This window comes from Apium graveolens, chromosome 6 (assembly GCF_009905375.1).
Source record: "Apium graveolens cultivar Ventura chromosome 6, ASM990537v1, whole genome shotgun sequence".
NCBI lineage: Eukaryota > Viridiplantae > Streptophyta > Magnoliopsida > Apiales > Apiaceae > Apium > Apium graveolens.
In genome coordinates, this window is record NC_133652.1 from 61,691,676 (window position 1) to 61,717,993 (window position 26,318).

Consider the following 26,318-nt stretch of genomic DNA (forward strand, 5'->3'; position numbering starts at 1 on the left):
AAATATATAATATATATATTAAATAACAAATGTTAATTTTACCTATTTTAAATAAGATATATATCGTGGTCGTGGATGCAAAACAAAAAAATAAGTAAGATCAAGTCGTTGACTTTATGTTTTTAATTTTCATTTTAATGTTGAATAATTTGTAGTTTGTTGTACGTAAAAACATTTTTACTTGTTTCATTTTTTTTATTCGGAACTTTGTTCTTTATTATTCAAAACCATTTAATTAACTATTTCATTTTTAACAATTAATTTTTTTTCATATATAATTCGTGTATTTTAGTGTACTAAAGCGGATAAACACGAAAATATTAATTCCGGGTTAGTGTCACCAAATTGGTATACGAATGCAAATCCGGGTCGGATTCAGATTTACAATTTGGTACACGAAAATATACGAAATGTTTGTATATGACACAGAATGTTGTCGGGGCCTAGGTATAATCAAGACCAAAGAATAGAAAAGGAAATGATATTTTTTATAAAATATTCAACCCGTCTGATATGCATATCCTACTAGTTATTTTTTAAGATGCATCAATAATAAGCTAAATTGCATTTTTAGAGTTAAAGTTGGTGTATTTTTTAAGATGCATCAATAATAAGCTAAATTACATTTTAGAGTTAAAGTTGGTGCAAATCTCCTACAAAAGTGAAACATATTTTTCTGACCAATCAAGCAAAGAACGGAAGTCAGAAGGAAAAAAACATTAAAGGGCAATCCTCGCATAGTCTTATATGTGTACAGTTTCACTTTAATTTCCCACAACAACTGAGAACTGTTAATCTGTTTAAACAACAACATAATATATAATATATATTCACTGATAGTAAATGACTAATGTACATGCAACTCTGATGTCACTGGCTTATATCACCGGTGAATGGTGCTGACTAACTAACAATCAGATATAATTTGCTAGAAATATAACAAGACACATACACAATAGACTATAGCTGTTTAATGCTAATAACTCCTCCAACCCTTGAATCTTGATCACTTGACTTTCCGTAAGGTGCGATAATTTGTGTTGCGGACTGAACCTATTGCATATCTGTATCAGAAGTCATATTATAATTGACATAACCGGCTCTTTTACATTTCATAACAACTCATATTCAAATAACATGTGCCACGTATATACAATATATGCATAAACCAAAGAATCCTTCTGTTGTAGGATCTGTTTCGGTCACTAGATCAACATTGTTACAATCAGTTGTTATATATGAATTTTTATCATGATAATACGTGATCAACGAATGAACGACATGTTGATTGGGAACATGTCAAGACGAGAAGGGGTGGAAGATGTCTACGACGGGATCGACTACGAGAAAGGCTAGCATTACGTGGTGATAGACTAAGTCAGTCACATGCCGTATTTATAGGTTTATTAGTTACAAGAATTAGACTTATTATTGAACAACAATAACGCACATTGGAGGAATGGAGGGGAAGAGATAAGTGATGGGATATGAATGAGGAGAAAAACAAGGAATAAGGATGAGGGCCAAGAAATTAGCTATGGGATGAACAAAGAAAAGGGGAAGACGAGTTCATCGGAAGAGGATGAAATATTTTTTAAGCATATTAGTCTTAGAAAATAGACTAGAAAAGAAGGATACAAAATATCTCTATGTAACCTTCATCAACAAACTAGTGAATTATCATTTTTAGGTTGGGTAATCAATCCCACCCGCGGTTTTTCCCATTCACGGGTTTTCCGCGTCACTAATTCTTTGCGTCGTTTCCATTTACAATGCTATTAGAATATTAACATTACAAGATAAAAACGATCAACCAACCTTAGCATTTAACCAACATAAATCGGTAAAAATAATTGGTGCCGTCTGTAGGATACTTGCTAAGAATTTGGTTGTTACACTACGATGGCGGACGACAATTTTGATGAGTAGGTCACTAATCAAGGAGTTGAAGCTGAAAACAACAAAGAGATTACAACAACGTTGACGAGATTATAAGAAGAAATTGAGAAGATACGCTCTTAAAATAAAACATTGAAGAAAGAGCTAACTACGGCCAATTCCAAGACCAAAACAGTGACGAAGAAGACAATCCCAAGTGTGGTTAGACGATTGGACATGGGCGACGTAGAGAAATGGGATCAACACGAAGGGCCAACAAACGGGACTAATGATATCATTGAGGTAGAGGACGTAGAAGACATACCGAATAACGAAGATGGCGTAGAAAAGCAACGTGATGAGCAATGATATGATGATCATGATGATCGACAAGGAGATACTGATAGAAGAAGGTCACGACATATGAGTACGAGATCTCGAAACCACATTGCGGAAGAATTCAAAAAAGAATTGAAAAAAGTAAGGGATTTAATTGAAAGAATCCCAGGAGTTCCAAAGCTATTGGAGAAGGCAACTCCCATAAGTTATGTTGACTCGCCCTTTCATGACAACATGCTCTGGTTGAAATACCAAAAAGATTCACAGTACCACAAATGAGACCATACGACGACACCAACGACCTGTTAGAGCATATAGCACAATATAAACAACGAATGTTTACGGTGCCCATCACGCGTGACTTGAAGGAAGCATGTATGTGCAAAGGTTTTGGTTCTACGCTATCAGGACCAGCCTTGGAGTGGTTCATGAATCTCCCACATAGGAGCATCAATACGTTTGCCGGTTTAGTAGATGCATTCAATATGCAATTTTCTAGTAACAAAGTGTTTGAGAAAACCACCAGTGACTTATACAAGATTGTGCAACGATATAAAGAGCCATTACGTGATTACTTAACGCGATTCAACAGAGAGAAAGTAACCATTACCAACTGTGATGTACCCACAACTATAGAAGCATTCAGAAGGGGATTAGAACGGGAATCCCCACTTTATAAAGAATTGACCAATTATCCATGTCGAACAATGGATGATTTACAGGCCAAAGCCATGACACAGGTAAGATTGGGGGAAGACATGATGGAAGACGACGAGAAATATTATAAGCCTTCGAGAAAAATCACGATGCCAAGGTCTAGGGAGTACAAACCCTACGCAAGGCCCCTAGGGACGAAGTTTATGTCAACTCAATACGGGAGCATAACAATTGCAAAAAAGAGAAACACGGTGACTAAAGGAAGGACCCTAATATGCCACCAACTTATGACAGCTATGGTTTCACGATAACACCTTCGGCCATGATGAAGGAATTCACTAAGTTGGGAGATGTAGTCAAGTGGCCAGTAAAGAGTAACAAACCTAAAGCGAATCCAGATTCTAAACTATGGTGTGATTATCATGGAGACTACGGGCATAAAGCCTATGACTGTGTAGCTTTACGGAGAGAATTACAATTTTTAACCAAGAAGGGATACCTAACAGAGTTCATGATGTCAAAGAAGACAGCTTACATCACGAGAAACGGGTCGTCAAAAAGAGATAATGTGACGCCAATGAGACAACCACCACCACCACATCATAAAGTAATTAACTTTATTGTAGGTGGCTCTGAAGTGTGTATTCACAAGCTAAAATAGCAACTAGAGATACAGACATACGAGTTACTCAAGTGGGAGTCAACAACAACACTCTACCATCTTTGATGTTTAACGAGTCAGACAAGAGAAGTATTCGAGAACCACAAAAAGATGAACTTATCTTACCACTTCCTGTGGGGAATTTCCTGATCAAGAGGAATCTAGTTGACAACGGGAGTGTTGTCAATATCATGATGTTGAGCACTTTGAAACAAATGGGTCTGGCAGAAAGTGACATGGTTAAAAATCAACAACATTGGTGGGATTCAGCGGAGAAATCAAACGGACATTGGGAGAGATCACATTGCCTAATTATGCACAAGGAGTCAATCTTTTGGAGAAATTCTGTATAATAGACGTTGACTCGATGTACAACATAATCATGGAAGGCCTTTGATTCATAATTTAAAAGTCGTACCATTGATGTATCATCAAGTCCTCAAATTTCCGACACCATGGGGAGCTCAAGAGATATGAGGGGACCAAGATATGGCACGGGAATGTTACAAGACATGCTTGAAACCAACTATCCAACACCATGAGAATGAGACACACGTAGCTACAGTTACAGGACATGAGAAGTTAGCTGAAATCGATCTAAAAACAGGGGACAAGAAGGTACTAGTAGGAGAAGACTTGTCGCCGACGATTGAGGTAAACTTGGTGAATTTCTTGACCACGAGATTGGACGCATTCACCTGGGAACACGACGACATAACAGGAATAGACCCAATCGTAATTACGTACAAATTGAATGTCGATCCCAGCTACACCCCTAATCAACATGAAAGAAGGAAATTTGCAGCGGAAAGAAACAAAATAATTAACGAGGAAGTTGATAGGCTTATGAAGGCTGGGATAATAAAGGAAGTTGATTACCCCGAGTGGTTAGCAAATGTCATCATAGTACTTAAAAAGAACGGGAAATGGAGGGTTTGTGTTGACTACACAGACCTGAACAAAGCTTGCCCCAAGGACCCCTATCCACTACCTCACATCGACACCATGGTGGAATCGACGGCAGGACATGAATTGTTGACGTTCCTGGATGCATCAAGTAGTTTTAATCAGATTTAAATGGAGCCGTCAGACTGTGAGAAGATAACATTTATAACAGACAGGGAGATATATTGCTACTTGGCCATGCCTTTTGGATTACGAAATGCTTGGGCAACATGTCAAAGGCTTGTTAACAAAATGTTCAAGGATCAAATAGGCCAGACAATAGAAGTCTACATGGACGACATGGTTGTCAAATCTGTTGACACCGAGAATCACGTTCGTGACCTTCAAGAGGTGTTCGACATATTAAGGTCGTACAACATGAAATTGAATCCTTCTAAATGTAATTTTGCGGTATCGTCAGGAAAGTTTCTTGGACACATGGTGACGAGGAGAGGCATTGAGGCTAGCCCACAACAAATCAAAGCAATTTTTAAATTAAAAGCCCATCAAACGTCAAGGATGTCCAAAAGTTGACGGGAAGAGTTGCAGCCCTGAACATGTTCATTTCACGATCGTCTGACAGATGCAAACTTTTTTACGACGTGTTAAGGAAGAACAAAGGATTTTATGGACAGACAAGCACGAAGCTGCCTTCAGTGATTTGAAGAGTTATCTCACTACACTACCACTCCTGTCCAAACCTCTACAAGGTGAAGACCTTTTTGTTTACTTGTCCGTAACAGATCATGCAGTGAGTGGAGTGCTTGTGAAAGAAAGTGAGGGTGTCCAATCACCTGCCTATTATGTCAGCAAAAGCTTGGTAGACACGGAAATAAGGTACATACTCGCATTAGTCATGACTTCAATTAAGTTAAGACATTATTTTGAATCACACAAAATACACGTCATGACGGACTTTCCTTTGAGAAATGTTTTGAGTAAACCTGACTTGACGGGAAGGATGACAAAGTGGGCAATAAGCATGAGTACTTACGACATCATGTATGCACCAGGACGACCATAAAGTCACAAGCATTGGCTGACTTTGTGGCTGATTTTTAGTCCAAACCACATGACTATAGCTGAGCAAGAATTTCAACAGGCCTTCTCAAGAATAGATATAAAGCCATGAACGCTATATATTGATGGAGCCTCGAATATGAACGGAACGGGATTGGGGCTTGTCCTCAAATCGCCACAGGGGGATATAATAGCACAATCAATATGTTGTGACTTTAAAGCTACAAATAACGAGGCTGAGTATGAGGCACTGATTATGGGACTCGTGATTGCCAAAGACGTGAAAATCAGGAGCATTGACGTCAATTGCGATTCATTGTTAATCATTAATCATGTTAAGGGATCCTATAAAGCCAAAGATCCCAAGATGGTCACGTATTTGGACATCACCAAAAAATTGACGAATTATTTTGACAACTTTAACATTCAGCAGATTCCAAGAGAGAATAATGTACAAGCCGATACATTGGCCGGGTTAGGAGCTATTTTTAAAGGTCTTGACTTGAAGAACATCCCCGTGGTCCATATCATGAAGCCGGCTATAAAAAGATTGGTTCACGACATAGAAATTATGGCTCTTAATCGACATGATGATAGTATCAGTGAAGACGTGGACAACTGGATTAAAGTATACAAAAGATACTTACAGCTTGGTGTGAAACCAGACAACAAAAATGAAGCTAGGATCCTTAGGATAAAAGCTTTAAGATTTACGATCATAGATGACGAGCTGTTCAAGAAATCTTCTACGGGACTGCTTCAAAGATGCTTAAAAAAATACGAGGCTGACATGGTATTAAGGGATGTACACGAATGAGAGTGTGGAAACCACACTAACGGGAGAAATCTCTCTTTAAAAATTCTACACTTGGGTTACCACTGGCCGACGCTAAAACAAGATGCCCTAGATTACACAAGGAGATGTGACGCTTGCCCAAAGACATTCACCTGTTATACATCAACCATCTGAACATCTTAATATGTCCATTCCTTCTTGGCCTTTCATGAAGTGGGGAATGGACATTGTGGGGAAAATGCCACCTGCACCCGGTCAGAAAGTGTTCATGTTAGCCATGAAATATTACTTCTCGAAATGGACTGAAGCGGGGGCATTTAAGCAAGTGACATCAAAGGAGTGATATCCTTCATTAAGAGAAACATCTTATTCAAATTTGGTGTTCCATCCGAAATTATTTGTGACAATGAGTCACAATTCATAAGTGACAAGACGGAAGCATTTTACAAGCGTTGGAACATCAACTTGATTAAATCGACACCAAGATATCCTCAAGCCAATGGACAGGCTGACTCAAGCAACAAGATCATAATCAATAATCTTAAAAGGAGATTGACAATGTGCAAAGGAAAGTGGGATGAAGAATTATCTTGGGTGTTATGGTCGGATAGGATGAATCCTAAGACGTCAGCAGGACAGATGCTATACAACCTAGTTTATGGCACTAAAGCTGTCTTGCCAACTGAAATCATGATACCAACCGCTAGATACAGACTCTTGATGACTGACATGAATAACATGGAATTGGCACACGACAAAGATATCGTAGATGAACTACAAGAAATGGCGAAGGTTCGTTTGGTTTCTTATCAACAAAGGGTGGCTAACACATTCAACAAACATGTTCATGTGAGAGCTTTCCGTGTTGGTGACTTAGTATTAAGAAAGACTTTCCAGAACACTGTGGACGCGACAGCAGGGAAATTCGCTGACACCTGGGAAGGTCCTTATTTTATTGATGTCGTCGTTGGACATGGGGCTTACTGATTGTCAAGCATGGTTGGCACACAAGTACTAAGAAGTTGGAATTATTTGCACTTGAAGCTTTATCACGTGTAAAGTTTCTTGTCCTAACTTTAAAAATTCAGTTCTTAGAAATTCTTGATTAATAAGTCATTAGGACATAGTTAATTATCATTGTTTGTTTACGCTTAATATGATGTTGTTTGCCTATCGATGATCTTTTCTTATGACATGTTACTTGTGGTAGTTTGATTCCATATTTATGTTTTCTATTCTTCATGCAATACATCGTAAATTACATTACTGTGCAAATAAATTTTTATCAATTATGTTTGCCCAGCAGATTTGTTTATACAGAATTACTCTATTATAATTATTTCAATTATATAACTTTATGCTAGTACATGTTAAACAAACATGTAAATTAGAAGTATAAGGGCTGATCACCCGATTACATTTATGCTACTTCATACAAAAATGCTATAAGCATTTAACAAACATAGTTGACATAAAAATACTATTACGTCTATTACGACAATAACATTTATACACATCTACATTATCCTACGAATTAATACATAAAACGAACTTAGTGAGTTTCAAAAGGGATAAAGGTCTCTTAACCACTCTACGAGTGCATGCACCGACGTAAGATTGACGAATCAAACAACAGATAAACAACGATTGCAATTATAACAAAATAAATCATTAAAACCACATGACGACAACGATAATGACGTTCTCACCTTTTGAGAACTAACTATAAAGAGTTTCGGTTTACAGAGTTAAGCAATCATATTAAAATCAACTCTATAATGAACGATTACACATACAACATCCTATGCGAGCAACAATCACAACTGACAAAGAGCAATAAGACAAAAATATGCTCAAAACCCGTGAAGGAAGACATATAATAAGATAACGACGAAATTCAAGTTCATAAACGACATACATAAAGTTATGTCGAAAGTTTGGGTTGCAAAATAATCAAATAAAACCACAAGTCCCCCACAACAATGCGAAACATGGACAAAAATTCAACAAAGTACTGAAAATAACAAATTGCTAGAAAAATGGAACAAGTTAGTAATGAAAAATGGAAATAAATGTTCATTCATTATCAGGATCATCATCTTTGGGAGACTTCATCTCTGCATCACCATCGCCCTAGTTGTTGAATTCATCTAAAGGGAAAGCGTCCTCTGGGAAGGCTTCATTGTAGATCTTCACGATTTCAAGTACGTCCCAAGAACTCCATTCACCCCTATGATACTCAAGCATCATGTTTAAGCGTGTCCTCATAATCTGCTGGTGAACAACCTTATCTGCCTCAGAGCGCATATCCTGCTCCATGGATTGCACCTTGTTGGCAAAATCATCAAACTCTTTTTGAGAATTGTCCAGGGAAACCAATCTCTCTTCAGCTAGTGTTTCTGCAACCTTCAACTTCTTGACGTAACTTTTGTGTTTAGACTCAAGTTCTTTGTTCATCTTCATCTTGTGGTTATAAACTTCACGGGCCACCAGAACACTTTGTAAAGCCTACGTTATGACAAAAAATATGTCAAGGAAAAGTTACACCAAGCAGCAAATATAATAAGAATGTAAATGGAACTTTAATATAAGTGACTTACATGAAATGTTTAACCATCACTGTTGTCAAGAACATCTTCAAGTTCCTTGGAAGATAGATCTTCCGTAGACTGTGGAAGGATCATGTCGTCAAGTAAATGGGAAAAAGTAGAGGGGCTAGCATGAGTGGCATAACTCTGGACCGGGAATGGTGAAGGAACGTCATATGCAATGGTGGTGACGGAGGGATTCACTCTAACTTTCTTAGACATCGGGCTTACAGTGGGGCTTAGCAAATGACTTGACAGCGCTGAGGCCTTAGAAGATTCAATCTCGGATGGCTTGTCCTCACGGGATCTTTTATATAGGTCTTTACTACAAATCATTAGTGGCTTGACGATTGGGGGTTTGAACTCTACAATTAGAAAACAGGGTTCGAGGTGTGTTAACAAGATAAAAAAGGAACAACAAGATAAAATAAGACACGTCAAAAAGAAGAACGTCTGACGTATACCTCTAGAATATTTCAGCCCTGAGCTCATCTCATTCTTGTTTTCGGTTTTGGGACTTTCCATAGATTCCGATGAAATACTGTGAACAGACATGGAAGGCTTAAGAATAGGGGTAGACAACTTATGTCTAGTCCTTGCGGCTACTCCTTTGCTTCTGGGGATCTCAGAAGTACACCCTTCAGCTTTATCCAGATTCTTCCTTAACCTTGCAGCAAACTCCTCAACATTCACCCTGCTGGCGTTGGACATAGGGCGATCAAGACAGTTGGGCCATAACCTGTCACCAACGGGAAGGGCATGAATCTTTGCCACAATCTCCTTCGCAACACAATTCTCCTCATCGGCTTCAAATTCACAATCTATTGAGGAAAAGTTTAAATGAAAATTACGAGAAGAACGAGTCCTAAAACAATAAGAGCAACGGACGCCATAATGGATTCAATCGACAGGGGGAGATGAACAAGTATGACATAAAACATGAATATACGATGATAGAATATAACAAAGGGCAAAGATGTAAGCTAAGCTAAGCTTGTAACATCGACATATGACAGTTAAAAAAATAACAAAATGACATGAAAGTTGGAACGATGCTTACCGGTGTTGCTCCAACGCTCCAACAGATAAGCGCCTCCTTCTGCAAGTGACTTCCTTCTACAAAGAAATAGTCCTTCTTTCAATTTCCTTCGTTGAGGTATCATGGTTCAAAATCAGGAGGTCATCTGTGTTCCTGTTCGAGAATCCAAAACGACAGTTGCTGAACTTCTTTAGACTGTATGCTTATTTGATTACTTCGACGTCGATCTGGAAATGGTGTTTGTTCTCAATCGCATCCAAACAAACAAGAGTCCTCCATCCAAACGGCATAAGTTGTCCATGAGAGATATTTAAGGTCTTCAACACATCAACAACTAATTTTTTGGGGAAAGGAAAATTGAAACCGATATCAAATGGATAGTAGTAAAAACATACCCAATTAGCTCTGTGAAAGTCTGTACGAACATCAACATCAGGGACGAAAGCTAGGGCTCCAGACGGAAAGAGCAATTGGGCCTCGTCGAGTTTCCCGGCCTTCATTGAACTGAACTGGCTGTCACGAGCATCCAATAAATTGGTAATGACCCATCCAGAAGTATTGGAAGATGAATTGAGGCTTTTTGTATTAGGGCTTTCAGCGTGTTTGGAGTTTTTCTTGGCCATGGCTGACGATGATAAGGGTTTAGTAATGCTAAGCTATGGAAGAGAGATAACAATTTAGTTGAGAGGATATATAAGGGGGAGTAAAGTGATAAGACTATGGAGAGTTTTTTGAAAGTTGGACATCCAGTGCATGTATATGGAAGAGCCAGATACACATGGATCTAGGGAGATCAATATTCCAAGGATACAAGCTATTGATCCACACAAGCATAATAATAATTAGTTAATACATTTTGTGAATTAATTTATTTTAATTAATAAAATTCGGGGCTATTGTTATATATGGATTTTTATCATGACAAGACGTGATGAACGAATGGACAACATGTTGATTGGGAACATGTCAAGACGAGTAGGGGTGGAAGATGTCTACGACGGGATCGACTCCGAGAAAGGCCAACATTACGTGGTGGTCTCGGTCACACGCCATATTTATAGGTTTATTAGCTACAAGAATTAGACTTAGTCTTGAACAACAATAACGCACGTCGGAGGAATGAAGGGGAAGAGATAAGTGACGGGATTTGAATGAGGAGAAAAACAAGAGATAAGGTGAGGGCCAAAAAATTAGCTATGAGATGAACAAACAAAAGGGGAAGACGAGCTCATCGGAAGAGGACGAAATATTTTTTTACAGCATACTAGTCTTAGAAAATAGACTAGAAAAGAAGGATACAAAATATCTCTATGTAACCTTCATCAACAAACTAGTGAATTATCATTTTTAGGTTGGGTAATCAATCCCACCCGCGGTTTTTCCCATTCACGGGTATTCGGCGTCACCAATTCTTTGCGTTATTTCCATTTACATTGCTATTCGAATATTAACTTTACAAGATAAAAACGATCAACCAACCTTAGCATTTTACCAACATAAATCGGTAAAAACATCAGTACAATTACTTCTGAACTGGACTGTCTCTAGAGTTGCTAACAGAATCTGTCGGCTCCCAGAAGTAACATTCACCCTGCATTATTTTCCTTTCTAACTAAAGAAGCCAATCCTTCAGCACCAGTACTCTCTGTTCCAACCAATGAAGTTTTGTCCGGGGTACACGCTCTTCTAGTTTCAGGTAAAGATGGTGTAGCATCAATTGCTGTTTTTGATTTGGACAATGAAGAAGATCCAACGTTACGCGCATTCTCGGTTTCAGATTGAGAAGAAAATATGGCTGTTGATGGGGGAGTTTCTGAGTCATCACATTTATTAGCTCTATCTTTGCCATCACCTACAATATACAATTTTCAGACTTACATCAGAATAATTAATACCACAGCATCAAGCCATCAACCCTATCAGAAGAATTATCAAAATACATCAAGGAAAAAAACATTAATAAAGTTGCAAATCAACACAAAGTTTTCTTGCCCCTAAAAGCAAAATATAAATATGAAAAGTGGAGATAAAAAGATTTTTCAGAAAATTAATGACAACCTGGATGACAAGTTGAAGCAATGGCTGTGCTGGGACTTGGAGCAATAGATGAAACCCCAGTTCCTTTTTTAAGCTTCGACTGCAATAACCAATGGAACACATACAACTTTAGTTCCATAACAGAGTCAAGAAGCCATATTCCGGAAAAGGGTAGCAGCCTTGCAGCACTAGTAAGTGAATGCAAATGATGAATGGTTTTAGAACAGTTAAGGAATAAAGTGATTAGGGTTTTAAAAACAGCCAGATTATGTAAATAATTTGCTTATTCATTAAATTAGTCACTGTCAATGAGGGATGCCTACTCAAGACTTGGGGCTAGATGTTATTCTAAATCTGCATTTGTTTATTTAAGAGTTGATGTGCTATTGCATCGTGAATTTTATTCTAAGGCTTAAATTGGTAATCTACTCTGTTTCCTAAACAGAACTAAACAAATAGTAACACTTCTTTCAGATTTATCTACTTAATGCATGACATGGGAACCAAGTAGCATTCTATAAAGTGGGCTACATTCCATACCTTTGCGTGTTCTTCACAATACTTTATAGCAACAGATATACTTGTGTAGTGCCCATGCAACAACGTATAAGCCCACAAGATAAGCTTCCGTGAAGTGCTCATATCAATTATGTCAACCCCATCAATGCCTGGCTGAATATATGTTTCTGAAGCCAACTGAGAGGGCACAGTGTATAAGTTTATACCTGATGGAAGCATAGCACAAGAAGTGTCTTTGTAGAAATTGTAGCATGATCTTAGCAATGTGGTTGCAGTCTCCAAATCTTCCTCGGAAGCTTTCTTGATTATGACATTCTTAATCTTAGAGACTATAGGATTCCATTGCAGTTCAAGAGTCTTAAGATGTTTTGTGTCCTCGAGTGATGAAGTCCATAATTCGTCAGTTTGCAAATCAACACATAGGAGTTGGGTGTTTTCTAAGGCACCGCTTAACAGATAAGAGACTTGGATATCACTCGAAATTCTGGAATGCAGAGGGGTGATCAAGGCCATGCGAATTACCAGAGAACGACACCAAGCAACGGATACGTGCTTATACACTTTAGCAAAATTGCTATTCGACAATTTTGGGTTCTTCAAACGCTTTCGTATTTTCTCATTAATTCCTTCAAGTGTTTCTAACTTAACATTTCTCTCTAATGTCTGGATATACTGATAGAGATACCTGTAAAGAAAAGTAAATGTGAATATCCCTCGTGTAATAAGAAGACTATACAATACCTACATTAAATGGATACACCATGTGTGCTTCACATTCATGCCAAAATCACGTAACAATTTTATCCTGTTTACAGTTTGATTTTAATTTATAACTAAAGTGACTTTTAATGTTACAATTCTCATCATGACTTACCCATATAAACTGCTTTCTGATAATTCGGGGCACTCAATCTCCGGCAAACTGCATATATCTGACCATAAATTCAATTGTTCCATATATAATGTGAATATCTTTTCTAATAAAGTTTCATTTGGGGTGTGTTCACCACCGATTTCGATCTCAGTTTTATAAATTGATGAAGTTAGAGATTTGGCATATCTCCCAACAGCTACTGGAACAAGATCTTCCAGGCACAAAGAAAACTGCAAAGTTGTCAAAGTCAAGATAACAGAATGAAGTAAACATCTATCCAAGATATTACTAATATATCAGTTTCTATCAAAATTTGAAAATGATATCAGGCCATCCTTACCCTCTTATCTGCCCGTATAGAGATATAAGCCCGCTCTAGAGTTGAGGTGTCCCCAGTCTCTTCCAGTAGTTTTAGGTAAAACAATATGTACTTTCTAATGGAAGTAATGAATTTACGAGAACTTTCTGGCAGGTTAACTTCTAGGGCTCTTTTGTTTCCAGAAACACTTGGTGTCTTGCGCCTAGAAAAAACAAGAGTGGTAAACACTTGCGATAACAAACATAGACATTATCTGGACTATTTACTCCCAAAGATCCAATAAAATTGGAGGGATTCATGAAATCTTCATGACTACATTTTATTTCAAAAAATTATGCCAATTTCTCATGTGCTCTGTATGAAACTAAAAATGTGACATAAATATTATTTTTCTTATGGTCTTAATTGCACGATGAAGTAGCTTAAATGCATGGGAGTTCATACCTTCCTTTTTTTACCATACCATCAATCTCCCACATATTATATGTAAAGGAAGACCGAGAAGATTTAAAGCAAAAAGAAAGCTCATCCCTTGCTTTTTCTAGATCCCCTTTGTCACCTCGTCTGTAAAACCCCTGAGCAAGCATGTATCTGGCCTTGTGAAAATGTTTGAGATCCCCTTCTATACAAATTTCAAGGGCGTAAAGGCAATCATTATAAAGCATATGCCATAAGCCCTCCAATTGCTGGGAACCGACTCGCTTTATATTGTCAGAATTGGATACCCTACTTCCCTCCTCACCAGCCGATGCCAATTCCGAAGTTTCAGATTCCATGTCTCCAAAGATGGCCATAGCAGTCACTTTGGTCTCTTGATTATAAGAATATGCAGAAACAGCCTATGACAGATCAGAGTCATCTTTAGAAGGATGAACACAAAAATCTTTGCAAGTTGAACTATCATAGATCAAGATAAAAAGAAGGATGTAGGAAAAGCCACAATATTAATATTATCTAACCAGCACAAGTTTATTGCTCTTTCTGCATTACTTCTAAAAAATTATATATTTTCACGTTCTCACAAAAGTTTTCATATTCAGCATGAAACTGAATGGAAACAACAATCACTGAGAGGATGAAACAACAGAACTCATTGCGAGAACAAACTTAATCTTGGCAAAGAAGAAAAGTAGAAACCTTTAAAGCCTCTTTATCTTGTTTCCCACATGTATATAGTAACTTTAGGCGTGAAGCATGCAGTCTGTAGAAAGGATCTACAGCAGTCTGATTTAATGAAATAGCCTTGTCATAAAATGAAAATGACATCTCATGCGAATATCCAAGCTTTTCACACAGTTTTCCAAGATAAAATACGAGAGACCAATCTTCCCTGTGATTAAAAAAAATGTTAATTTATTGATCAATATAGCAAGGTTTAAAAATTGACACCAATGGAAAGAGAAGATTTACTTGTGCGAAAAAGCCTTCTTAAAATGTCTCATTGAACTCTGGCAAAACATAAGCCATGCTGCATCTTTTGAGGGCATAACTAATCTTTGATCATAAATTGGGACCACATTCTGAATGGCATCATAATAAACCAATGCCAAAAGCTCATGTATCTCACCCTGGCACAAAGAGTTCATTACAGTTGTTGATGAGTTAAAATCAACCATTACCAACATTCTGAGAAGTTAAGATATTCTACCACATGCTCAAGAAAATTGTCACTGACTATTACTCCATCCTTAAGAATTTGGGTTGGCAGCTGTATGGGTGTCAAGGAGTTATAAAGTTACAGGATCAGGCAATCAGCAATATATTATCAATGAGTTGCACAACAAAAATGGGGACTGATACTTTTGTAAGAGGGGAAACAATAAAGCGCATTCCCTTTGCCTGTCAAAAAGTATTTGTAGTACAACAAAAAATCTCAACAAAATGCAAACCCAAATTAAGCTAGACCTGAAGTTTGAGAAGGGTCCTACTCCAGTTTTTTAAAGTAAAATTGCATTAATTTCAGGAAATAGAGCAATAAAAGTTGAGACACGATCCTATTTGTTTCGGGACATACCAAATTAAACATAGAAGGAAAACCTCGATTCTTTCTTATTTTATCCTCACAGACAATCTCAAGGATGAGTTCAGCATTATTCTATTAAAGTACCGATTCAGCTATCATAATTATTCATTAGGTAATATAAAATACCTCGTGTTAATTATTAAACTATTTAGCGTGATTACACAGTACCTGATTGGAGCCTGCAACTTATTGTGTATACTTTCTTAATAGGAAAAATAAAAGAAATATATTTTATCATGATATTCAGATCGATCAAGTAGAAACCTGCTGAACAGCTGTTTGTGCTAGAGCCAATGTCATTAACAAGCATCGCCTACTCCTCCTTCGACTTGTCTCGACTCTAAATGATAATGTAGAATTCTTCTTCCAGGCTGCAGCATTTATCTGTTTACTGCCATCATTTAGCAACAAATCGACCTCCTGAAAGCATATAACAAATACATTGAAGCAAGCAACACGACGACAAAATATGATTGCAGTTTCCACATTTAATTGCAAAAAAGCCACTGAATAAAAAAACAAATACAACAGGCACAGCTATCATACCTCGTCATATATATTTGCTAGTCGTTGCCAACTCTCAAAACGAAGGGGGTTATATAACAAATCATATTTGAAAAGGTTGGCATTTTGTTCCACAAATTCTGCGCCTTCCTTTGTGAGTACAAAGCCAGGCCACTTATCAGTAGCACTCATTTCCTCGGAAAGAGCGAGCACATAATATAAGTTGTTGTACACCTCCAAATATGGCTCAGAGCTGCAATTAGTTGATAATTTCAAGAATCAATATGAGGAACATGAATAAAATTCATCTACATGATGATGTAATTATAGAAAAAACAAATAAAAATATTTTTATACACGCATCTTTCCATCCATATCTACTTGTGTAAGAAATGAGCAAGGAAGAAGATCGTGATGAAATTTGTGAAGGCTATGAATTAGGATAACAGGGATGGGAATGAATAAAATTGAGGAAATTTTATATAATGGAAGGGGTCACGTATAGATATTTCTGTTAAATGTAAAAAAGGTGGCAAATTAATTAATGCAACTCAGAAATCAAGCTATTTCAGCCACTTGCGGCCTAGATGACAGAATTCTGAAAAACAAAGGTTAAAGATATAAAACTTCTAACAGGAATCTTATATTCTTTTTGCCGGATATAGTTCACCAGAATTGAAGATTTTTGCACATCTCAGTGTCGATTTGACAGAAATGAAGCTAAATCACCGTTGTATGGTTTGCAATGGTGTGAAACAATCGTGCATTTGTCTTTATGTATTTGTGTCGCAAGGCATAACTAATACAGAAAGGGGTTGGATAGATCATTAATCTTTTTTAACATTTGTTACCCATATCCCGATACCTTTAGTTAATTCATTATCCTTTAGTGACGTTAATAAATAATAAAATAAAGCACATCTATTCATCCTGGCCGCAATATATCCTTAATGGATATAATCTACTCGTACTCCAGTGTCCGAGCACGTAATTTGGAGTTGGAACTTTCCAGCTAAACAAGTGCTCCGGTCCTGCACTCGAGATTTTCCCACTACAAGCCCTCCTCTCCTAGAGTCAAGATTTTCCAACTATTTGTAGGCTTATATGTACGCGGAATACCTTCTAAACTCTTTGTAAACTCACAATGATTAGTAGTACACAATATATTAAATCAAACACTGATTTAGCAAATAACATTCTCGATAATCCAATAAAGGGTAAGAGGGTTATCAAATTTTATTACTGTTCAATGCATAATTTACAATAGACTTTTAGATCCTACCTTCCTATCAACGAAGTTGTCCGTTGCTTGAGGTTTCCGTCGTTAGGAAATATTACTTGCATGATGGAATTAAGAAAACCTTCGGATCCAGCCTCCTCCGAAAGTTTATCTTCACATAAACCAGGATCATCTAAAAATTTATCTATTGCATTTTGAGTAGATATGTTTTCAGGTGGTTGTGGGAAGTGCTTCCGTATAGCTCTTAATACTCTCCGCAATTTAGCTAGGCCAGATTTCTGAAAAATAAAATTCAGACAATTAATTACCGAAAAAAGATATGCGATAAGATTACATATATATATGTAAAGGAAGGCATAATCTTATTTGGATGAGATGAAGAAGAAGAAAAGCACACAAAAATATAGACAACGAAGACAGATGACACTTAAAGCACATTTAGGTTAACCTTGAAAAAAGTAACTTATAGTTTAAAAAGCAACATAATCACTTCATGTGAAAACTGAAAAGTGATATTTTTAATTTTGATTTGGATGTATATGTTTGGCCAATTTTACTAAAAAGTGAATTGATTTGATAAATTTTGACTAAAATAATAAAATTTTATATTTTTTAAATATAAAATAAAGTATAAAACAAAAATAAATACAAAATCTAAATATGAGTCAAAAATTCACTTAAACATATAGAGTTTGATGTTAGAGAAAAATAAGTTGAAAAAAAGTACCTCAAAGGTAATTAAATTTTTTGAACTAAAAGTAACTTTAAGCTGAAAATTTTAAGTTAACACGAACAGGTCACATGTCAATTTAAAGTAAATCGGGGTAGCTTTAAGCTACCCAAACAAGCTCTTGATTCTACTCACAGATGAAGCCTTTGCATATGGCAGTATATACTGAAAAACATCAGCACACTGTTCCTTCGTCTGATAGTCACCGCGGCTTGTATTTTTGTGTATGACTAGATCTTCTTCACACAACGAATCAGATCTAAGCTGCAAACCATACAAACAGAAAAAACACTGATCCAAGGCATTTTCAATTTTCAACTCAAGTTCCTCCCTTTCATCTTCAGTTAATTCATCGCTGCATTCAGTATAATGGTTGCTTACATTGTCCAATTTGTGAACCACCACATCAGGCCCATCACTAAAACCTTTGCCGTATTCTAAACCTATCTTTTCCTTTTCTAGATCTTTTTGAGATTGTATTCCATTTGATGTCATCCACCTAACAGTCTCCTTTTCAAAATTGCTTGTTTCATTTATCACAGTAGGGTCCAGGACAACAGATGAATCCAGCTTTCTTAAACTTTGAGATCTTTTGGCATGACCATCTAGTGAAAGCTGCTCATCAGCTTGGGTCACCTCCATTCCTTGGGTAGATGAGTTTGAATTTGATTTTAGCTTCATATCCAACGCAAATAGATGCTTTATCGCAAGTTTAAGAAATTTTCCTTCATCCTTGTCACCATCTCCACCCGCACAGCAGAGGCCATACTCCGCAAGCATTTCATGAATTGCGACAATCAGTTCAATCTATGGCAATAAGTCAGTCAAATGAAGCATGACAAACAAAAAGGAGAGAATTAAACAGCCAAACCAACTTAAAAATACAGAAATATTTTTCAAGGGAAGGTGAACTTGGTTACCTGTGATTTTACAGGAACACTGGGGATCAGGTGTTGAAGTTTAAAGAATGCAATTGCTGCATCAACAAAGCAGCCTTTCTGCCATTGTTCACTTTCCTCGGAAATAGCAACACCAGAAGACCTCCTAGAAAAATTCATGTTCACAATGCTGCACATGAGAGCTAGCAGCGATATTTGAATATCGCCAATGATTCTTGACGCGACATCAATGACATTCTGTGGTTGCTAAAAAAGAAAAAAAAACATTTAAGGAATATTAAAAGTTCTGTATTAATGTAACATTATCCTTTAAAGACGATGAACTTCCCCTAATTACGATAAAAGTAAATTACAAATTATTGCTGATTCCAAACACTTCAGAAATACAGCTGTTAAGGCTACTATTTAGTGGCTGTTCCGCTGTTGACAAAACATCCCCCCTGGGGCTCCTAATTGCCGCTTCAAGCGAGAAACAGACCAAAATAAATTGAATGCCAGATAATCACATTTAGAGCGCGGTGTCATATGACACATAGTAAGTAGATAATATGCATTTTTTTGTGGGGGGGGGCTAAGAGCAGAAATGAAAGAGAGGGAGTATGGAAAATTGTTTGTGCACTCCTCTTCTTCTATGATGTAACTATTGTAACATAAGATTTCACGAGCACGAATTTTGTTTTTAACAAAATAATTATTGGCTAACAGCATCCTTGTGTTAGTGAGGGTTGTAAATTGTCTTGTCTCACATTGACTTTATCAGCATATAATATTTTATGGAGCACAGCTATTGCTTCCTATGGAAAACATTTATGAGAATAATGGAGTGTCTTAAATGTGCACCGAGTTAATTGGTAGTTAGGGACCATGATGACATGAAAGATGCCTAATTCAGATACTAGCATGAATATTGTCACTAAAGACGAAGTAACAGTTTCTCATACTTGTACCTTTTCTAGCGGTCAGTGCAGTGCTAGAACTCAAGTGCAAAAAAGTTATATCACTTACAGAATTTCCACAAGGACTAGTGAAGTTCTTTATTATTGAGACATCTTGAGAGATCGCCTTCACTTCTTCCACAACCAAGTGATTCCATTGCTTGGTTGAGTCTCTCAATTCCTCCGGAAGGGCGCTTGACTTGAATTCTGACATCTTAAATGTCGAGCTTTCCAAGGCAGGATTTGCAGTGATACCAGCTTTTTTCATCAGTATTTGCAACTTCCGACAGTGACACTTTAATTTAACCTCTACATCCAATGGCTTCACCTTTTCACAAGCTTTACTAAGAACATCCAGTGCAGCTGCTTCAACGGAAAGGATCCCTTCGGATTCTTTATTGTTCATACATGAAACTCCAATATAGACATCTTTGGTACTAAACAGAAGAGGAGCAAGTAAACCGACACACTCAGAATACATCTCTTTCTTTAGCATATCTTCTACAGTCTTCAGCAAGAAATCTACCTCCAGAATAGTAATTTCATGAAGAACCCTATCAACAGTCAACATTTCTATCACTTTGCTATGAGGCACGAACACAGATGCAACAGGATTGTTCACAATTTTCTGATCAGCCAGAAGTGAGAGACAAATGCTAAATTCTTTCTGAGCCTTTGCCTTATCACCATTCAGGACTGATAACTGACCACATAACCAGTAATACCGAACCCAGAAAGAAATATTATCATTTAGCAAAGAACTAAAATCAAAGTTTCTTTCAGAGTTATCTTCTGAAGTTTTGTTCCCAGATGAACCCATAGAAATTGGATGTTGCAAAATTTTGTACTCGATGATTTTACAAAGAAGATAATTTGCATCTGACATTGAGTCAAGTTGCACAGACGAGTCTGATGAACGAGACCCAAAATCAAAATACAGCTCTGACAGAAAAAGACTGCACTCAGGAGTCCTGTCCTGTCCCCAGAACCTTGTCAGTTTCTCCAACTCAAGAAATTTAATAAAAGCGTCCTGATAGAGAATGCCTTTAGAGGAAACCTCTTCTAAAAGCAAGTGGGCCACATGATAAGCACCATAATTTTTTGAAGCTTTTTCAGCAAATCTGGCAACTTCGTCAAATTCACTACTGTATGAATTGGTTGCAACCTCGGCACTTCTTTCTCCGATTAAATTCTTCCCTGATCCACCCACAACAAAAGGTTCAAGTGACACAACCTTTCCTAGATCTTTTGAAAAATCTAACTCCTCCTTGTCTGATTTACGACTTCTAAGCCTTTCAAGACGACTGCTGCGCCTTTCATGAGGTTGTTCTTCAAATGCATTTGGTTCTTTCACCCTAAAACCATTGCCCCTCTCTGAATTACAATCACCGGTCGATACATTCATCGCATTTGGGGCGACTGCAGGTCCTCTCCTTTCCTCAAAGCTGATGACATTTCCTGAAGTTTGAGGCAGATGTATAATCAATCTAGTACCTCTGTTTCTGCATGACTCTTCAGTCACTGCTTTAGAACCAGCTACATTGGATGGGAGTAGTATGTCAAGTAGTGCATCAACAAGAGCTGTCCAGGTAGCTTCCGCAAGGTGGACATCTATATTCTGGTTAAGCTTCTTTGCAGAAACACCCTCTACTATTTCATCATTTGTTGCCTTTCTTTTGTTCTGGAATTTCAAGCGGACATGTTTGGGTTCCAACTTATCTATACCTCTTGGAGCAAATGGTATTGGTTCCGACTCTACAATGGTATTTTTCACATGCAAAGCACGAGAATGGGAAGGCCAGTGTCTCAAAATTAACTCTGCAACAGAAAGGCAAGCAATTTCATCGCCAATAGCAATAAGAACTTCCAGTAGTTTCTCCATGCAATTCCCTGAAGACATTGACAAGAAGATATTCATGATGCACGGCTCTATAAAAGGGGAACTTATAAACTTTTCCTCGTGAACAACTTCATGGACCCATCAAAGCCACACAAAATTACATAAAATATAACACGAAAAGATAATTTGATGCAGGATGCTTTCTACACTTGAATAAACAAAATGTGAATTATAAAAACAAAGAGAATGCATCTGTGTGTTGTACAAGAGAGAGACTCACAGTTGTTAGGACTACAAACAAGCCCTTGCTCAAATGCCCAACGGGAGATGCTTAATAAGCCCATTGAGCATGACAATGTGCCCAGCTGGTTCCAGACAACAGAATCTTTGGAATCAATCTCTACTGCTTGGAGGTAGCAACGAAGAGCGTTTTCATGAAAATTACATCCTTGCTGAAGAAAAACGGTGGCGAGATTCTTTAATGCCAAAAATCTACAGAAAAGGGTGACTGTGTTTAGGCTGACCTGACTACTTCATGCAACTGTTGTTTTAATGTTTTTATATGTATAATACCAGAAGAAGCAAGTAATTAGACATATTTATAAAATTTGTCAATGCATTAATTTCAACTAATGAAAAGGTCTAAATTTTCACACATGCTAAAGACATCTGCATACTAAAATGTTATAAAACCTCTCTTCATTGTAAAACACGTCTTTAACTTTGCAGTACAGACAGCAGGCTTTGATATATACGGGCCAATTCTGCAACAATTAAATCCTGATTGCAACTCGACCTGGTGAAGTTACTATTAGCAGCAGAGAAAGGCCTTCGAAATGACCCTCCTTGTTAGTTACTGGGTTTGTAAGTAAATTAAATAGCTAATAATACTTTACTCAACCACACTCCACAGGACCCTCTCATCTCCATAATTTTCATACTCAGGTCATACAAGAATGAATAGGAAGTATCAAGCAACAAGTTTATTTAGGGTCTTGGAGAATATTATGACTAATTTATCTAGTCCGATGAAAATAACAAGGCATATCTCTCCTCCAATCGTGCCTCGCAGAGTAAATTTTTATGTCCCGAAAAAATAGGTGGTACATAAACACATAGAGAAGGCACAGATGAGAGGGTAAATCTATACATGTATACTTTCCTACATCTATTACACAAACTATACCTCAAAATTTACAATAATTATAGATTTCCTGTAGTGTCTTAATAAGGTGAAAATTGTCTTTTTATGCCGTGATTATCGAGAGAATTTTCCAGAGGGAGATACACAAGGGTGTGCAAGTTTTGTAAACACTCATCAGTCATTAGTGAGATCTGATTGCAGAAAAGAACATTAAAAGATGGAATACTTAACATATTTCATTGCAGAAAAAGGAGAGGGAACAACTGATTTCCAATAACCATATACACTGACTAATTTCAAAGAGGGTTAAATATCAAAGTGATCACTCAAGTGAAAGTCATATATCACTTTAGTCATCAATCTAAACGGGGTATCATTTGAATCACTGTAGTCATAATATATATCAAATAAATACATTTTAAATATGTTCTCGAGAATTAAAATTTATTTTCGTAAAGTTTTATACATTGTTTATGAATGCTACTGCAACCAAATGAAAAATTATGAATTCTGGTATTTTAGATAATATATTTTGATTTTTTAATAATTTTATAAAATCTAGATATATTATCTTAAATACTAGATATCATAATTTTTCATTTGGTTGCAGTAATATTCAAGAAAAATATACAAAACTTCGTAAAAATAATTTTTAACTCTCGAGTACATATTTAGAGGTTTCTTTTTAATATTTTTAATAACTTCAGTGATTGAAGTGATTGAAATGATATCCCGTTGAGATAGATGACTAAAGTGATATATGACATTCACTTGAGTGACCACTTTGATATTTAACCCATTTCAAATATTAGAAGAGCCTGCACTTCCGGTGTCTCCCAGAGTCCCACTTTATTAAAAAATGATTCAATAAAGAAATATGGAACATATCCAACATGTTATATAAAAATAACTAAAATTGATTTCTTTTTACACATCAGCGAATGTAGCCAAGAAGGCATAATACTGTGTCTAACACATACTTATATCAACTTTACTCCTCCTGGGTAAAACAATAGTAACATAGATATAATATAAGAGTACAACTTATAATTCATCACAATTTTCCAGAACTAAGAGTATACCTTGTAAGATTCCCGATTTAAGTGGATGACAAGCAACGACATTTTAATAATTAACAGGTTCAACAATAAAACTGCACAGTCTTGCTTTATCCTAAAAATTTGGCATTCAGGGGAAAACTAACAAAGCATTTACTTGATATAAACTTAAAGCTTAAGTACGGGAAAGTAGAAGCCATCCCTACAACAAAGTCCACGGCAGGAAAATGTGACACAGAATAGAAAACCCTATTAGCTCAAACACCAGACTTGATGATGTGTGAAACTTATAAAAAATCCAAAGTGAGACCCAAAAAACAGATAAATGGAATTAATTAAACACCATGGAAATCAAAACTGAACCTGAGCTGTAAAAGATGGCCATCAGTAGCACTAACGTCATCCTGCAAAAGCCAAAAGGTCTGGTTAAGTAATTTATCACGAGAACTAACGTTTGATCAAATAATAAAGGCACATCTGGCACCTGAACACTTGACAAAATAGGATCTTTTAACACTTCCTCTAAAAGCTCCCGAGCCTTTTCATAATCTTTAGACTGTAACTTCCGAAGCCCTTCATGGTAAGTTTGTGAAAGATGAAATTCCTGATATCAAAAGATCCCCAAGGCCTTGGGCATGAGCAGAATTCCAAAATCATAGCACTACCAAAATATTTATACACTATAGCATTATAATTAATACAACAAAATGATGAAATTCACACATATGTATTATAGTATCACATTCTCTTGGCAATCTATTTCATAGACATGTAAAGTTACGCAATATCGGTATTTGCATATCTTTCAAAAAAATCCTAACTTTTCATAATTGATTTTCCCTCTATGTTTTAAAGCCCAATTTCTTCTCGGAAACAGCCTCTCTACGCTACAAAGTAAAGGTCTTAGGTCTGCGCCAATCCTACCACCTCTGATCCTACTTTCGACCCAGGTATATATACCAAGTACCCTTAGGTTTATTATTTCACATAAAAGCAATCCTCCTACATAGCATTCCAAAACCCTAACACAGACACTAAAAAATCGAAAACAAAAAAAACCCCAAAAATAGTATAAACAGAATCACATAGAAACACATATACATACAAAGATACAAACTTTAAAACAAATAAACCTACCAAGAAAGATATCAAGAACTATAAACAACAAGAGTCGCATATACATACAAACAAAAACAATAAAGAAAAGATAGCATTACATACCTGGGCTTCTTTAGTAGGGGCTAAAGGCTCCCACTGACTTTTAGCATCTGTATCATTAATAGCTGCAATTGAAAACTACAAAAACAACAACAAAAATCAATAAAAACAAAAATTAAAAGTGACCCATTTGAGTAATAATCATAATTAAACATAATTCAACCGAAAAAAAAAACTTGTAAAAAATCACCATTGTTGAATTGTTTATGAGCACTTAGCGAAAGGGGAAGAAGATGGTTGGGTCTTGATTATGCTTCTGCTGCTGATATGCTATTTATATGTGTGTATATTGTGTGTATCTATGATTCTTTATTTTTGTTCGATGTAATTTGAAAATTGATGTCGAATTGTAAAACATGACATCCGTTATATCCCCTCGCTGGTATACTCATGTGCTTGTAGCCTTTGTATTAAACTTTTTTTTTCAATTTTTTAAAATATATTTTTTAAGTCAAATTCTCTTTTTTTGTTAGCGGATTTTTTTGGTTTAAACCTGATATATTCGATTTGGAATTTAATCTTTTATTATGAAAATTACGGTGTATCCAAATTTAGTGTATCCAAATTGAATCCCAGAGAATCAATTAAAATCTAATGATATCGATAAAGATCGAAAAAGTTCTTTTTTAATCCAGTGATACTCAATCCATAATTGAAAAAAATTCATAATAATCTGATTATATTTCATTTGAATTTAAAAAAATCCCAATATTATATAGAAGTACATGATTTTTTTTTTAAATTTGATAAAATTATAGATATTGATTAACTTTTTTATGTATTTTAATATTTACTTTTCATACCATGAGAAATCCACTCGGACGAAGACATATGTATTCTGAAATCTTAGACAAATACACGATATTTTGAAAAATTTGTCAAAAATTCTATTTAAATTGATATAACTCTACATAAAGTTTCAACAACTCTACTAAAATCCACTTTATTCAATTTAAAATTTAGGGAATTTGTAATAATATAGATATAGATTTTAAATAATACTTGCTAAATTTTAGTTTCACACGAATTTTAGTGGAGTTGATAAAAAAAATTCA

At 36.3% G+C, this 26,318-nt stretch overlaps 3 protein-coding genes across 3 annotated transcripts; 2 read left to right on the plus strand and 1 right to left on the minus strand.

Annotated features, from left to right (window-relative positions):
- The first annotated feature begins 5,639 nt into the window (after positions 1-5,639).
- On the plus strand, positions 5,640-6,317 carry LOC141665167 (uncharacterized). Its single transcript, XM_074471148.1, has one exon. The coding sequence runs from the start codon at positions 5,640-5,642 to the stop codon at positions 6,315-6,317; it is 678 nt and encodes a 225-aa protein (XP_074327249.1).
- Positions 6,318-6,480: 163 nt separating this feature from the next.
- Positions 6,481-7,283, plus strand: LOC141665168 (uncharacterized). The gene is made up of 2 exons (XM_074471149.1): positions 6,481-6,621; positions 6,729-7,283. The coding sequence occupies exons 1-2, from the start codon at positions 6,481-6,483 to the stop codon at positions 7,281-7,283; spliced, it is 696 nt and encodes a 231-aa protein (XP_074327250.1).
- Positions 7,284-11,131: 3,848 nt separating this feature from the next.
- LOC141667895 (calcineurin-binding protein 1) lies at positions 11,132-25,628 on the minus strand. The gene is made up of 19 exons (XM_074474534.1): positions 25,454-25,628; positions 25,267-25,341; positions 24,530-24,649; positions 24,409-24,449; positions 22,124-22,335; positions 20,074-21,893; positions 19,090-19,314; positions 18,305-18,976; positions 17,482-17,717; positions 16,242-16,452; positions 15,960-16,115; positions 15,083-15,240; positions 14,810-15,002; positions 14,117-14,511; positions 13,694-13,874; positions 13,354-13,583; positions 12,501-13,164; positions 11,982-12,060; positions 11,132-11,775 (listed from the first exon to the last, which is right to left on the minus strand). Exons 1-19 carry the CDS (start codon positions 25,454-25,456, stop codon positions 11,510-11,512), a joined length of 5,937 nt encoding a protein of 1,978 aa, XP_074330635.1. The 5' UTR covers positions 25,457-25,628; the 3' UTR covers positions 11,132-11,509.
- Between the last annotated feature and the right edge of the window lie 690 nt (positions 25,629-26,318).

Coding starts and splice junctions, on each gene's coding strand:
- LOC141665167 (XM_074471148.1), top strand. CDS start 5,640: ATGAACGGAACGGGATTGGGGCTTGTCCTCAAATCGCCACAGGGGGAT.
- LOC141665168 (XM_074471149.1), top strand. CDS start 6,481: ATGTCCATTCCTTCTTGGCCTTTCATGAAGTGGGGAATGGACATTGTG. Junction 6,622..6,728: donor AAGCGGGGGCATTTAAGCAA/GTGACATCAAAG, acceptor ATAAGTGACAAG/ACGGAAGCATTTTACAAGCG.
- LOC141667895 (XM_074474534.1), bottom strand. Junction 24,650..25,266: donor CCCCTACTAAAGAAGCCCAG/GTATGTAATGCT, acceptor TTTTGATATCAG/GAATTTCATCTTTCACAAAC. Junction 21,894..22,123: donor TGTTTGTAGTCCTAACAACT/GTGAGTCTCTCT, acceptor CAATGTCTTCAG/GGAATTGCATGGAGAAACTA.